The 13781-nt window shown below is 35.8% G+C and overlaps 1 protein-coding gene across 6 annotated transcripts in view; it reads left to right on the top strand.

The window, feature by feature from the left end:
- COL11A1 (collagen type XI alpha 1 chain) overlaps nucleotides 1-13781 on the top strand; it is a 164285-nt gene that overhangs the window by 52907 nt on the left and 97597 nt on the right. For 5 of the 6 annotated variants that reach the window (XM_049807754.1, XM_049807755.1, XM_049807758.1 and 2 more), the window contains 7 exons: nucleotides 1188-1433; nucleotides 4023-4085; nucleotides 5653-5694; nucleotides 6058-6120; nucleotides 8936-9010; nucleotides 11407-11490; nucleotides 11744-11800. In XM_049807754.1, coding sequence (XP_049663711.1) covers nucleotides 1188-1433; nucleotides 4023-4085; nucleotides 5653-5694; nucleotides 6058-6120; nucleotides 8936-9010; nucleotides 11407-11490; nucleotides 11744-11800 — 630 coding nt within the window. The remainder of the gene's footprint in view (nucleotides 1-1187; nucleotides 1434-4022; nucleotides 4086-5652; nucleotides 5695-6057; nucleotides 6121-8935; nucleotides 9011-11406; nucleotides 11491-11743; nucleotides 11801-13781) is intronic. The other variant, XM_049807759.1, reaches the window with a different exon arrangement.

Consider the following 13781-nt stretch of genomic DNA (forward strand, 5'->3'; position numbering starts at 1 on the left):
ATTTTAGGCCAATTGTAAAATAGTACAGTTTTAATGAGATTGATCCTAAGTGCTAAATGCTCTCCTTAGTGAGAACAGTTTTGCATAATGGCAAAATTTGACTTAGAATTCGTTCAGATCTGCATTTACTCTAGCTGTAAGGCAAAAGTCATAGTCCTGTAGCTAGTGGAATTAAGCAACTGTTAAATCAGAATCTGACCTTCTGTTTTAATTGCAATATATTTCAATATCTTGATTAGATCAAGATATTATTAATTACTCTGGATGCTGATTAGCTTCTTAATATATTTTTTAAGATCACACTAGTTCGTCTTGTCTGACCATCTAGAAAGTCCAACTCACATTAGCAATATCTGAACTTCGATTTCTTTCAAAATTATCAAGAGACCTCTGTAACAGAATAAAGCAATCCTCTTTTTTTTTTCCCCAAATGGTTTTGTACATGTCAAATATAGCATTCCTTTAAACTGCTTTGGTGCTTGTAAGTTGGTTGCTTGGTTTGACAGTTTACATACTTGAAGATGAAGGCTTAGATTTCATAAATGTTAAAATTAATCTGAGTTTTGCAGGTGGAATTTGACTTACAAAAAATACATAATTTGCCATGACAGACACGAACCATGACTTTTAGAGTGATAAATAAACTGCAAAATCATTAACAAGAGAAAAGAAGTTGAAACATTTAGCTCAGCATTGGTATTTATAGGCACAAAATAACGAAGAAGGCTGGGCTTAACTGAAGTGATGCTCGCTTGCACTTCCTGTACATTGTTACTGTAAAAAGGCCTGAATTTATTCGCTGCTGATTGCAGTGCATATGTTCATTCATGAATGCTTGTAAGTGTGAAACCAAGCAGGGAAATTTAGCTATATTTGGCACTAAAGTAACATTAAGTAAGCAGTACACACAGTGTACTGGATATATTGAATTCAATGTTTTTGGAAATAATTTAAAAAAAAGCTTATGAAAGCATTACTTCTTTGTACTACTTATACAATGATCTTTTAATTACTCTGAAAGGCTGGACTTCGAGTCCTTCAGACTCTAATTAAAAGACAATATGCTGTAGTACTACTTTCTTCTTTTGACAAGTCATTATGGTGGATCAGCATATGCTTACATTGCTTTACTAACAATAACCCACGTATTCCTCCTATTTCCAAACCTTTGCTACTGATATGAATAGCAAAATCCTGCTGAAGAAGTATTTGCTGAAGAATACATAACTGGAGAGGATTATGATAAAAAAACTGAGGAAACTGAATATGGAAGCAGAGGAGTAGACCTCAGTGAATCTGATCTTCTGGTAGATGGAGATTTAGGCGAATATGATTTTTATGAATATAAAGAATATGAAGAGAAGCCAACTGATTCCACTAATGAGGAGTTTGGTCCAGGTGTTCCTGCAGAGACCGATATCACTGAAACGAGCGTAAGTTGATTGGAGGCATAATGAAGATTAAGTTAATTTAGCGATTCTTTTATAGTTATACAGTCTCAGAACTTTACAGACCCTGATCCAGAGCTCCATGTACATATTAGATATAGTCTCACTTTTGATAGGATTTGGATCAAGCCTATCCTCTTGTTTTAGTAATCCTGAACTTTTTATTTTTATTAAATGCAAAGGTTTTATCTCTTTTGGTGAAGGGACCAAGGGAGGGCTGAAGATGGGAGGGAAAGGAAAGAAGAGGTGGAATTCCAAAAACAAATGATGAAATGAACAGTTTTAAAAATCTTTCTAAACTAGAGCTAAAGCTGGAAAGAATGTAAGTTCTAATGCAGGTGATAGTACTGTAATTAATATTTTTATATGATTACCTTAAGAAGTTGAAATGCATATAAGTGTCTAGAATCCTACAGCTTCTGCTACTTTCCAATGAGAAAATTCATGACTGGGAAGGTGAAGGTCTGAACCCTTTCATGAAAATAAGCTTAGTCAATGGTGACAGGTTTATGACCTTGCAGGAGTGATTTAACAGCTCAGTATATATAAAGGAAGATAAGATGACATGGTGAATCCTGTGAATCATGCTCTTTTTTGTGTGTTTTATAGCTCTCTCTTTTGCTCTGACTTAATCACAGGCTTAACATCAAGGCTTTAATTTTCCTTTAGTTGTGCCAAAATCCTCGTTTACCAGTTTCCTGGACTGTGGATGCTGCAAAGAAAACTAATATGACTAAGACTGGAAGCAAAATTAATTGCCATTTGGACTTTTAATTGGGAAGGCCCTGAATATAGTAGGAAAGGAGAATTTTGCTTGCAGGATTTGCTCAGTCTTATCTTTATTTGCTCCTTACAAACTCAAAACTTCAGTTTACAAAGGATCCAAAAAATAACAGTGAATGCTGTGAAGTTGCTTTTCTCTGCCAATCTTGAAACCCATACTTCTGTATTTCATTTATCACTCCTTTCTAAACCCTGTTGGGGTCATTGTATTTTTTAATGATACTTATCTATGCAATGTGATACAAACTCACTTTTTTCCTTCTAGCCCAGATGGGGACACTGTGGCAGAATGACACAGAAAAGGTCAGATTATGTGCAAAGCAAAGAGCCCATAAGGCACCATTTGTGCCTGCTTTAAGCAAATGACTGTGTAGACTCTATTCCCCTGGTGTAAATTTCAACTTTAAATGCCTTGCTACAAAACTGAAGGAGTTGGGAAGCTTGAACTGGAACTCAGGCTCTGACCTGTGCCAGCTTTATTACAACTCTCATCTGCTGAACCAGAGATATCATATAATTTTCCTTTGGCATGTGGATGTATTTAGAACAAGTGAAGTTCTACCTTTGATAAAAAGGGCAAGATGAAAAGTACTCAGTACCTGGAAACTTTCAAAAAAGGGCAATATTTCCAAAGATGGAGACTTGATGTCATTTTTTACAACCGATTTTCATTAATATAATAAAACATAATTATCTATACCTCTTGCTATTTGATTTTTGTGAACTATTGCATCATTACTAGTGAGATCTGTGCCTTTATAAATCAATGCAAAATGCACAAGCCATGAATCTGTATCTTTGTTTTTTCCTTTCCAAGATATTTCATATTGAAATACTGTAACATTATCCTTAACATTTTCAAATCCCCAGCTATTTTAGTGTAAATGTGGAATCCCTCTACTGAAATTTAAAAAAAGCATTTCAAATTTTCATCTGATCAGAGCTGAATTTAATTTCTAGTGGATATGTTAGCAATCAAGAGATGTACTTCTGAAGAAAAATACATATCTCATGGTTTGAAAAAAAATTTCATTTTCTTTTTCTTTGTTTGAAACTTGAATCTGTCTGTGTTCTTCCATTAGCATGTGTTATTGACCTATTGGTTTAGGTACTTCTGTTATCTTAATGCTGAACCCTAAACTTCCCACAGACCTGATCCTAAAATAATTTTGCCATTGATGCTAATTCATATAGTTAGGGGGCATAACTGGGTATCCATGAAATATCATTTAAAGTTTACAATGCCACTTAACTCCTTTCCCATTTATGCCATGAAGTCATAGACTCATTAGACTAATTTATGTGTTGTGGATGTCTAATGAATGAAATTAAGAGCCTGAAGGGTGCTGTCCACATGGACCAAGGGATCTTTCTTTCCAGCTCACTTTAGGCTTGCTTAACTCAGAAAGCCATGAAGAATCATTGTTAATTGCCAAGAATATGGCCATTCAAATAAGAAAAGAAACAACTTTGTGAATTGCACACAGAAGTTTCAGGTTCTAAGTCAAAAGTACTAACGAAAACCATGGGATGCAAACTACTGCATCTCATTCGAGAACTGCAAATTGACAATATCCAATAATTTGAAAAGTATGCATGCAGTTTTTGCATTTTCAATTTCTCATATATTAAATATTTTTGACTGCTATGGTTTGTGCCTGTGATGTATTTTTCAGAGCACAGATCAGTTCCAGCTTTAGCTTTCAGTTACAGGTTGCTACAGTTCTTTATTGTACCAGGTCCTTAGATGTTCTACTTATTTTCATTTTGGGGGCTGTTTTTACTGGCCAGGTGACTGGACATGGGGCTTATGGAGAAAAAGGCCAAAAGGGAGAACCAGCTGTAATTGAACCTGTAAGTACAGATGTGGGTGAGTTTTTCTTTAGCACTGTATAACATATGTAAACTGTTGATACATCATTATCAGACCACGTTGTTCACGATAGGATGACAGTAACCTTATCCATTATCTCTGAAACAATCATCTGCAGTGTGGACAGTATAAAACTGATAACAGACGGTAGCCTGTTCAGCCTTCTCTTTTGGTTACACAAAGGGCTAACCACATGTTCCTTAAAACGAGGAGAATCTTCTTGTGCAGAGAAAAACAGAGCATAGATCTGCTTTTCAGGCCATTTAGTAACTATAGCTTGGACAGACCTACGGAGATAGCTTCCAGCTTAAGCACAGGTAACACTGTAACTACAGGTTTCAGCAAGGGCAAGGAAGTCCCTCTGAGAGGTTAAATAAATGCTTGTATGTTTAACCTGTGCTGGTGCATTCAAACTGCTAAAAGTTTAATTAAATACTTTCTTCAAAGGTTACAAAACTTGGTCATAAGCACATTAATAGATCAGTAGCTGACAGAATTTTTCTCATCTTTAAGTAGTAGTATAGTAACTAAGTGGCTTTTACAGTAGGACATCATGTTCGATGGTTAGAAATGAAAATGTAACTGAATTTTTAAAAAGACACAGATTATACAAAAATAATCATTTTATAATGTCTAGCAGAAGTTGAATGCCAGTGTGGTTTACTCTTCTAGAGTTTTCAAGGACTGCTTTCAAATATGTATTTGACCCAAATAGAAATAAAAGTTTAGTCTGGTTTTTATTTCATAGAAAATTAGGTACAGAAGTATCAAGGGAAAAAATTAGCTTAAGTTGAAGACTGATAAAATACTATGATGTGTCATTGTTGCCTAAATGTCAAAGGTCTGAATTCTGTGATCCAAAATCTCCCTCTTAATTCTATATTCCTGTCCCAGGATTAGCGTTTTGTTGAGTTACTGATCACCAAAGTTAAAGGACAACAATAATGAACAAGTTACAAGTCAGGACTGTAACCTCTCTCTCAGTCATGATCTGTGAAGAAGCTCATAAAATGCATGGCTTTTTTAAACCACTGCAAGATACATTTAGTTTACACCCATAATAATCAAGAGGTATCCACTGCCAATCTCCAACAATGTTGGAGTTCACTACAGCTAGTTTCATGCTTGTTTGTCCAGTCCTCCTTCCTATGGAAAGCCAAGTACAAGTGAGGATCATAGAGTCGTAGGTTTTGCCTGGAATGTGGACTAGCAACTGCACTCAAAAGAAAAAGGAACTAGGAGGTGCTATAAGACCCACAACATAGAAATCGCCAGAGTTACTCACATCAAATTCTTTAACAGCATTTTAAAAAAAAAGAAAAAAGTTATTTTGACTCAAGTACTAAGAGATCCCTCCAGCCTAGAAGTCTTTTTCATTTTTAAAGCCACACAATTCAGATTCCAATTCTAGTAACTGTAGAGAGAAGGTCCGCAGAAAAGTTTATCAAAACACTAAGAAACGTTAACTTCAGTAGTTCAGCTAAAAAGGTGTTTTATACTTTTCTCCAAGACATGAGGAATTCAGTATATTGTTTCATTCCCCCCTAGGGTATGCTCATTGAAGGACCACCGGGACCAAGAGGACCCGCTGTAAGTAGATTAATCACAATTTCCTTTTATGGCATTTGATTTATCCCCTGTGCTTTGGTATTCATGAGTTAACACAATTAATATTGGTCTTATCATAATTCCCAAATAGTATATTGGACTTAGCATTTTCAGAAGGGAGTAAAGAAGGGTCACGTCCAGCATTTTCAGTGACAGCATGCTACAAGCTGAGTGCACACGAAAATCAAACTTTTGAATGTTGACTATAAATTTTTGTAAGAAAAAAAGTATGCCACCTTATAAATTATTTTATCCAAATATGTGTTCAACATAACTTTCCAGAGAAAAAAATAGTTCTAAAATGCTGCAAGCATTCAGCATAATAATGTCATTCATTTTCCATAGGGCCTTACAGGTCCCCCAGGTCTACAAGGTCCTGTTGGTCCTCCAGGTGACCCTGGTGAAAGGGTAAGTCAACAGACAGATTATCCTGAGTATTCATGGCATGTCTTGCACTAATTGCTAGAAGAGTAAGTGGGTTAGATCCTGATCTGAAATATATACACATAGGTTAAGAAACTTAAGTGGAACTGAGGCTGATCGATAAGAATCTGGATAAACACTTCCTTAGGTAGTAGAAATATGTACTGTAAATACAGGAAAAATGTTAAGTTCCTATTTGTTTCTCTGTTTTGATGTGAATTATTTAAAATATAATAAAGTAATAGGTACAAACATTTCATATGGATTTGAATGAGGTTTAAAGAAATCAGTATGACCTCAGCTATAGCATGGAGAGATACAGAAAAAAACCAAGTTCTGCAGAATCAAAATACACATGGAAATATTGAAAGTGATGGATAATCTTTAGATGATCTAGGCAGAATTTATTGCCCATATCAAATAACATACTGCATGAGAACACAATCCAGTCATGAATATAAATGAAATTTAAGCTATTATTTTAGTCTTAAATGTTCTCACAAACCTTTTCTTACTGCTACAACTAACACAATTTTATAACAGCCTAAATATATTTATTTGAGGAAAATATGCTACCAAAAAAACTTTCCTGAGTTTTATGAGTGATAGTTTACTGGTGAGTCTAGCATGTTCATGCTGTATTTGTGTATACAAGATGTTGAGAAGATGCTATTACTTCACTGAATAATGATAATGTTAAAATCCCGACAACGCTTCACCTTGATAGTAAGTCATCATCCACACTTCTTTCATATTTCTTTCCTGTAGATTAACTAAACAACATATTTTGGAACTTAAATGTATTAAATGGGAATTTTAACACATTGTAATGAAATAACTACTGATAGTACTCAGTTTTTTAACTAACTGCTTACTGAATTCATCATAAGGAAATTCTTGACTAAACACATCATGTGCCTGTCATGGAACAGACTTCAAGTTTTATATAAAAAAGGACACATTACACCAAAAAAATAATTGTAGAAATGACTTAACAAACTCATGAGGACAATAGAGATTTCTGCAACCAGATTCTGCTGTCAGACTCCATCCTAATGAAATAACATGTCTTACTTTAAATTTTAAACATATGTGGACAGGTTTGGTTTTTTATTTAAACAGCAATCAGTGTAGATGAATAAAGGCTCTAGCTCTTGCTATAGCTATTCTGACTACTTTTCATCTTAGGTAAAAAATTTAGAAAAGTAACATTCTGAGAAAATTACCACTCAAGAAAAGCATATTGCTTAATTTTAAAAATCCCGCATTAATACCTAGAATAATTGAGAATGTTGTTTAAACACAGAACTACAGAACAAGTAATTGTGAAATCCACCCCTTTTTGTAGCTGCCCATGGTGCTTCAGTTTTTGTACTAAATTATTATATCATTCTAATCCTAATAACAGGTATGAGACAATTGAGAAACGAAGGAACATGCCCTTCTGGAGAGGACCATAAGTGGTCCCACTTTTACTTACTGTAGGGATGAATTTCACTCATATAAAATGGTGCAATGGAAGAAGAAATTGAAGAACTAATCTAATCTTCAATTTAATCTTCAGTAATCTAATCTTCATCTTCTGATCTAATCTTTCAGTTCTAATCTTCACAAAGACTCTCAGTCATATGGCATAAAGTCACTGCAGGTCAGAGTGAATGTTCTTTGGGTGCCTTGCAAGTGCATTTAACTATTTTTCTATTTTTTTAACCTTAACTAAAAACTGTCTGATATATAATGGTTCTTTTTAACAATTACAACATTTTATTCAATATTTTACATCTGAATTAGAAATTATTCTCAATATAAGATTTATCTGTAGTGTGTTATTAGTAGGAAATTATTTTTTGATGCTTCAGGCTTTTTTGAAAAAAGAGCTCAGACTCAATAACAGACTACTGATCTTAATTCTTGAAGAAGGGAAAAAAACCAGCAAAATTTTTCAGGTCAGCTTTCCCATTGTTTTGTTCAACTCCTGAGCAGCAGAAGGAACCAGTTAGGACAGTTTGATGTTTGTTGGTCTGTCGTTGCAGCCCTGCAGAGGGTCATTCTGGTGAATAAGTACTTTGTCTGGCAGACATGCAGCAGGCAAATGAGCACTCCTGATGCAGGGCCTTCCTGTCCTTGACAGCTTCAGACAGTAAAAATGCAGGATGCAAATTGCTGGGAGGAAAGGTGCAATTATAAATCTAACTGTTTTCACAACAGCAATATTTATCTATGCAGCACGTTGTGTCAATACTCATGAGCATCATGTACACACACACATTGGTACATTTCTTCAACTCCAGCTTACACAAAAAGTTTAGCTCTTTTTAAACTGTCAGGGAGAATTAGATTTCATAAAAAACAGATTTCCTATCATAGCTGCAGAACTTATGTAGCCTTTGAAAATTAAGCCTACTCAAAGGGTTTAAAGATTGTCAGCAGTGTTAATTCTCTATATCAAATAAAGCAAATGCTGGAACACAATGCAAATAGCTCAGCCCAACCTATGAAATCAGGAGCAAAGGCTCCATAATTAGGTACTCCATACTCCATTTTTAATATAATTTGTAAGTAAAATAATTGAAGAGAATAGCTTGCTTTCCTGTTGCTGGATGTCTTCCCCAAACTCAGTTCTTTAATTACCTCACTAATATGAATAATATTCCCAAATCATTTGCAAAGAAAATATTAGACCTCCAAGTTCATCATTATGAATACAAATGTAAGTGTGTGCGAGTGACTCAAGGGGTTTATCTTATATAACTATCTTTTTGTTCTCATCCCTTTTCCTCTCATCCCTTTGTTCTCATAGGGTCCACCTGGTCGCCCTGGTCTCCCTGGTGCTGATGGTTTAGCAGGTCCCCCAGGTACCATGTTAATGTTGCCGGTAAGTTGTATTATGATTCCAGGGTAACCAGCCTCCAAGAAGAGGAAGTGTGTTTCAAGAAATGTATAGGTGTTTTCTTTTTTCATCTGATTTTGTCTTTGGAATGAGAGATGATACAGAGGTTCTTGTATGGTGCAAGCATTTGAACATCATGTGGTACCTCTTTTTCCTCAATCAAAACATACACTTTATCTCCTGCTTGGCTGCCAGATTGGAACCTACATGAATGTATTACACTCACTGAAAACCTCCTTATGTTTTCAACAGCAACTATTACTTGCTACTATATGTCCTAAACAAGGAGTTTGCTGTTGCACAAAGGGCATGTACTCCCAGCAGGCGTGTGTGCTTTCAGGGCTCTTTGACATGGAGAATTTTAAGCATTCCATGCTTAAAATTGGACTTCAGTGTCGTCTTTGAAGAGTCAGTGCATCCTTTGAATAGAAATGTATGTACATAGCCAGGTCTGCTCCCACTGGAGTCAAAGCAAAACACCATCTGTTTTAGCAGGTGGAGGAATAAGCCCAAAGCTGTTAAAGTATCTTGCAGCTTTGTGGTATGAAAAGTACTATGTGCATGGAATTCATTATTCCTAAGTGTATGTGTGTATGTGAAAGATCTGATAAGTACTACCATCCCAGAGAATTGATTAACCATCTGTAAATGAAGAGGCAGTATTTTTGGTAAGTAAAGCAAAGTAAGTAAAAAGTCTCTGAGCTGTAATTGCTGCAGCTCCGATACAGGAGGCAGGACTCCATCAGTATCAATGAAGAAAGTATGATTTGGGGAAGTTTATTTTCTATTTATGAAACAATCAATGGAAGTTTATTAAAATAAGCTAATGTTTTTGACCTCATGCTTGCACCAAGTTCTATTATCATAGCTGGCTGTATAGCAGAAATATTTGTTTACCAGTAATTAGTTGAGGGAAAAATGCCACTAATCCTCAGAGGAATTATTACCAGATCATTCTTCCTTTTGTAATTGCTGTGCCAGCAGAGGAAAATTTATCCATTTGCTTCATTAAAGGTAGTAAGTGTGGACTAATACTTAAGCTATCAGTCACTTTAGAAAATCTCGCTAGCTTTATATTTAGATGTTAATGAGTCTCATCACAAGTGATTTACCAAGTCAAACCAGAAATGTCTCAGGAAGGAAGAAATTGGCTTCAGGTCTCCTGAATTCCAGCCTAGTAGTTTAACCACCATCCAGACTTCTTTTCCACAGTTATAAACCCCACTGAGAAGCCATTATCCTTTATAACAGATGACCTGCTCACGAGCTTGAGAGACATCCTGGTATAAAGGAGTAGACGTGGAATTGAATCCGGCAGTGCCAAACTGCCTTGTCATGGAGATACATTCAAAACACCAAGTAACGTGGGAGACACCTTTTGTGGGATGTGTGGCTCTTCATCATCATGAATTCATCAAAATGCATTCACCCTTTCAATAGATGCAAGACAATGAATTTAGGCATTTTTCCTTGGAAAAATATTTTGAAAATGTGGTTGATTCCACATTATGCAGATCCCTACAAACCACCTGGCCTCCTTTCAAATGATAGAAGGCTTGATATTTCTCATTTTAGAAAAAGTCAGGTGCTCATATGTGGGGGCTTAAAGCAGTAAGTTTTCCATCACTTTCCAAAAAAATCCTTCCATTCTAATAGTAATACGACTGCAGGAGAAAGACCTCAGTTATCTTGCCAACTCTGGGCGTAGGCAAACTGTACAAACTGTTGTGGGCAATGAAAGATTCATGGTCCTGATATCCAGTGTGCCTATGCCCTACCTTTGGAAGGCCATGCTTCTTGTTGCAGCTTAGTGTCTCTGCAACATTGCAAAACTTCTGCTAGTAGTTTCATGAACAATTATAGTCCAGGAGTGCAGGAATGAGTACTTAAATTTATTCTGTCACTTATTTTGAAATTGTCAGAAATGACACAAAACTGTTCCATTTTAGATACCAAACATTTTTCAAACTGAAGTCTGCCTTAAATTGAATTGCATTTTTCTGTGGGTAGCTACTAATGTAGGGAGAATTAATTAATTTTTATACATATTTTTAATGAGGTTTTGCAGACAATTAGAGTCTATTTTGGCCTCTTTTTGAAACAAACAAAGCAGCAAACAAAATGAAAACCAAAATCCTATGAAATCAAGAAAATGTTTGCTCATAAGGGATTAGATTTGCACTTCAGTTCTAAACTATTACCAATTATTTAGTATTCATGCTGGATCCAGTGGCCTCAATGCAGCAGTCTTCTGAACTTCGTGGAATGAACTAAAGTCTGAGACCCTGTGTCTTTGAAGTGGTTTACACAGTTGCAGCAAATAACAAGTATAGTTTTAATTTGATAAATTCTGAATCCTTTTCTTGTTTTGATACTTGCAGTTCCGCTTTGGTGGAGATGGTGAGAAGGGCCCAACAATCTCAGCCCAGGAAGCTCAAGCGCAAGCTATTCTTCAGCAAGCTAGGGTGAGCACAAGGAGCCTGCAAACAAAACTGCCACAAGGGTACAGCTCCAAAAAAATTTCCATTTTATATCATGCAGGATGTGAAGTAAAGAGCTCTAAGCATCATCTCATCACAGTACTTATCCTTATTGACAACTGAATCAATGATACGGGCTATTTGCTAATGCATTATGAAATTGTATTAATATAGAATTTATATGTTGGCTGCCAGCTTTTTCTTGATACCTGTTGTTTTGTTCTGTTTGTTTTCTCAGATTGCGATGAGAGGTCCACCTGGTCCCATGGGACTCACTGGAAGACCAGGTCCTGTGGTATGTAAACAAAACAGGGGCACAGGTTTAAGAACACAGTAATGCAAGTCAATGGGTCTCATTCTGGCCTTGCCTACACCTCTGTATTTGTACTTATTTTACTTGAAAAGATACTGATACAGTTAAAGCCATAATTCGTATTCTTATTCAAGGTCTGCAATGCAACCTGAATACTAAATCGGTTTTTATTGTAGATTTTGGGGTGTTTGGATAGAGCACACCGGTAGACTTACAAAACTAGAGAATAGTTTTACATAACTAATTACGTATGCCTTTACAGTCAGTCATCTCCATAATAATATTTATAAAATTGCTTGTGGTAAATATGAAACTCTACAGAAGGAGATACTAAAGCAAGAGTGTGAAGACTGACCTTGGCTCACTACTTAAGCTGAATGTGGAAAGTTCTTAAGAGGCATTCCTATAAGCAATTAAAAGCCATACAGATTTCTAAAAGAATTGTACTTTTTTATAAAAAATCCTGAAAAAATCCTGAAAAGTCCTGAATTTGTCTTGACTGCTAATACCTAATGATCTGGAAAATGGCCCTGTGGATGTTAAAAAAGCTTAATATTTGTACAAAGTCTATACATAGAACAAAACAGTTTTTCTGATGACATGTGAAACAACTTTTTGATCACAAATACATTTGCTTCTGTAATCCCTACAAACACTTTAAAAGGACAGTACTCACAATGGAAGAATAAAACCAGGTAGGAATCTCAGCAAGCCAAAACCACCTGAACAATCTTGCAATTGCAATTTCCTCTTTTAGGAAGTGGATACTTTTCAGACCCGATAGTCTACTAAATGGCATAATTTACTATTCACCATCTTTCAAAAAGCTATTATAAAGCATCTGTACCATGATACAAAATAAAAAAATGCTGCAGCCAAGATCGTAAGCTTTGTAGAAGACTAGTCTTTTCTAACTTTCTCCCAGGTGATTGTATTTATCTTCTGATGTAGAGTGAAATTCTCTTCTACAGTTAGTACAGTATCTATATTTGAAAGATCCACTTAATTTGGAAACTGTTATTTTATCTACTGTGATGGCACAGCTAGGTTGGCAAATATTTTGCCTCTTAAATTTTGATCTATGTCTGCCATAATTTTTATTTATATTGTCATTATGGTGATGAACACAAAGAGTGATGTTAGCATTTTTCATTAGATCAGACAAGCATCTAGTTGTAAAACACAGACGAGAAAACAATTGTGCTATTGAGAAATGAAACCAAGTGATTGCTGGGTTACCAAAAGAAAAGGATGAAGCAAGTTCCTATTGGTTTATTGTGTGAAGAAAAAGTAACTGCAGAGACATGCCAGTCACAACTACAGCAGCCTACATAGAAGACAGGAACAGAAGCTGCTGGAGGCCACCTGGTTTTCTCCCTGCCTCAGAATGCAATAGCATTTTCCTCCAAAGTAGTTTCCTTCTACTCATTCCAGATGTGGAGATTTGGTCATAACTTAGAAGTGGTAGGACTGTAGTATAAGAAATATGGTTCCTTTCCCTTCTGCGCTTCTTTCCTTCTTTAATTTGATGCTCAGCAACAGCCCATAGCTGAACAGTAACAATCAAGTCCTCCCCTTCCAACCTCCTCTTTTTCCCTCTCATCCTCACCCTCCTTAATGTACAGTGTCTGTTAGTTTGAAAGCAGGAGAGGCAGATGGACAAACATGAGTATAGCATCCTACTATTACCAACAGAAAATACTGGCCAGGTTACTGTCCATTTCATTGTGTATAACTACAGCAGTACAATGCAACTGAAAGGTTGTCTCAATGACTCTCGCTGCTATTCACTCCAGTGACCACTTTTATTAACAAAGAAAACCCAGGGCAACATAAGATAATTTCATACTGTGGAAGGAATATTTTAGGGAGCGTAAGGAATACTCTGGATCATGTTCTTCCCTTATCGTAGCAGCTTAACATTCTCTTCAGTGACTCTTGAAAGTTACGTGATACTAAAGCT

This window comes from Accipiter gentilis, chromosome 8 (assembly GCF_929443795.1).
Source record: "Accipiter gentilis chromosome 8, bAccGen1.1, whole genome shotgun sequence".
In the NCBI taxonomy this organism is placed as follows: domain Eukaryota; kingdom Metazoa; phylum Chordata; class Aves; order Accipitriformes; family Accipitridae; genus Astur; species Astur gentilis.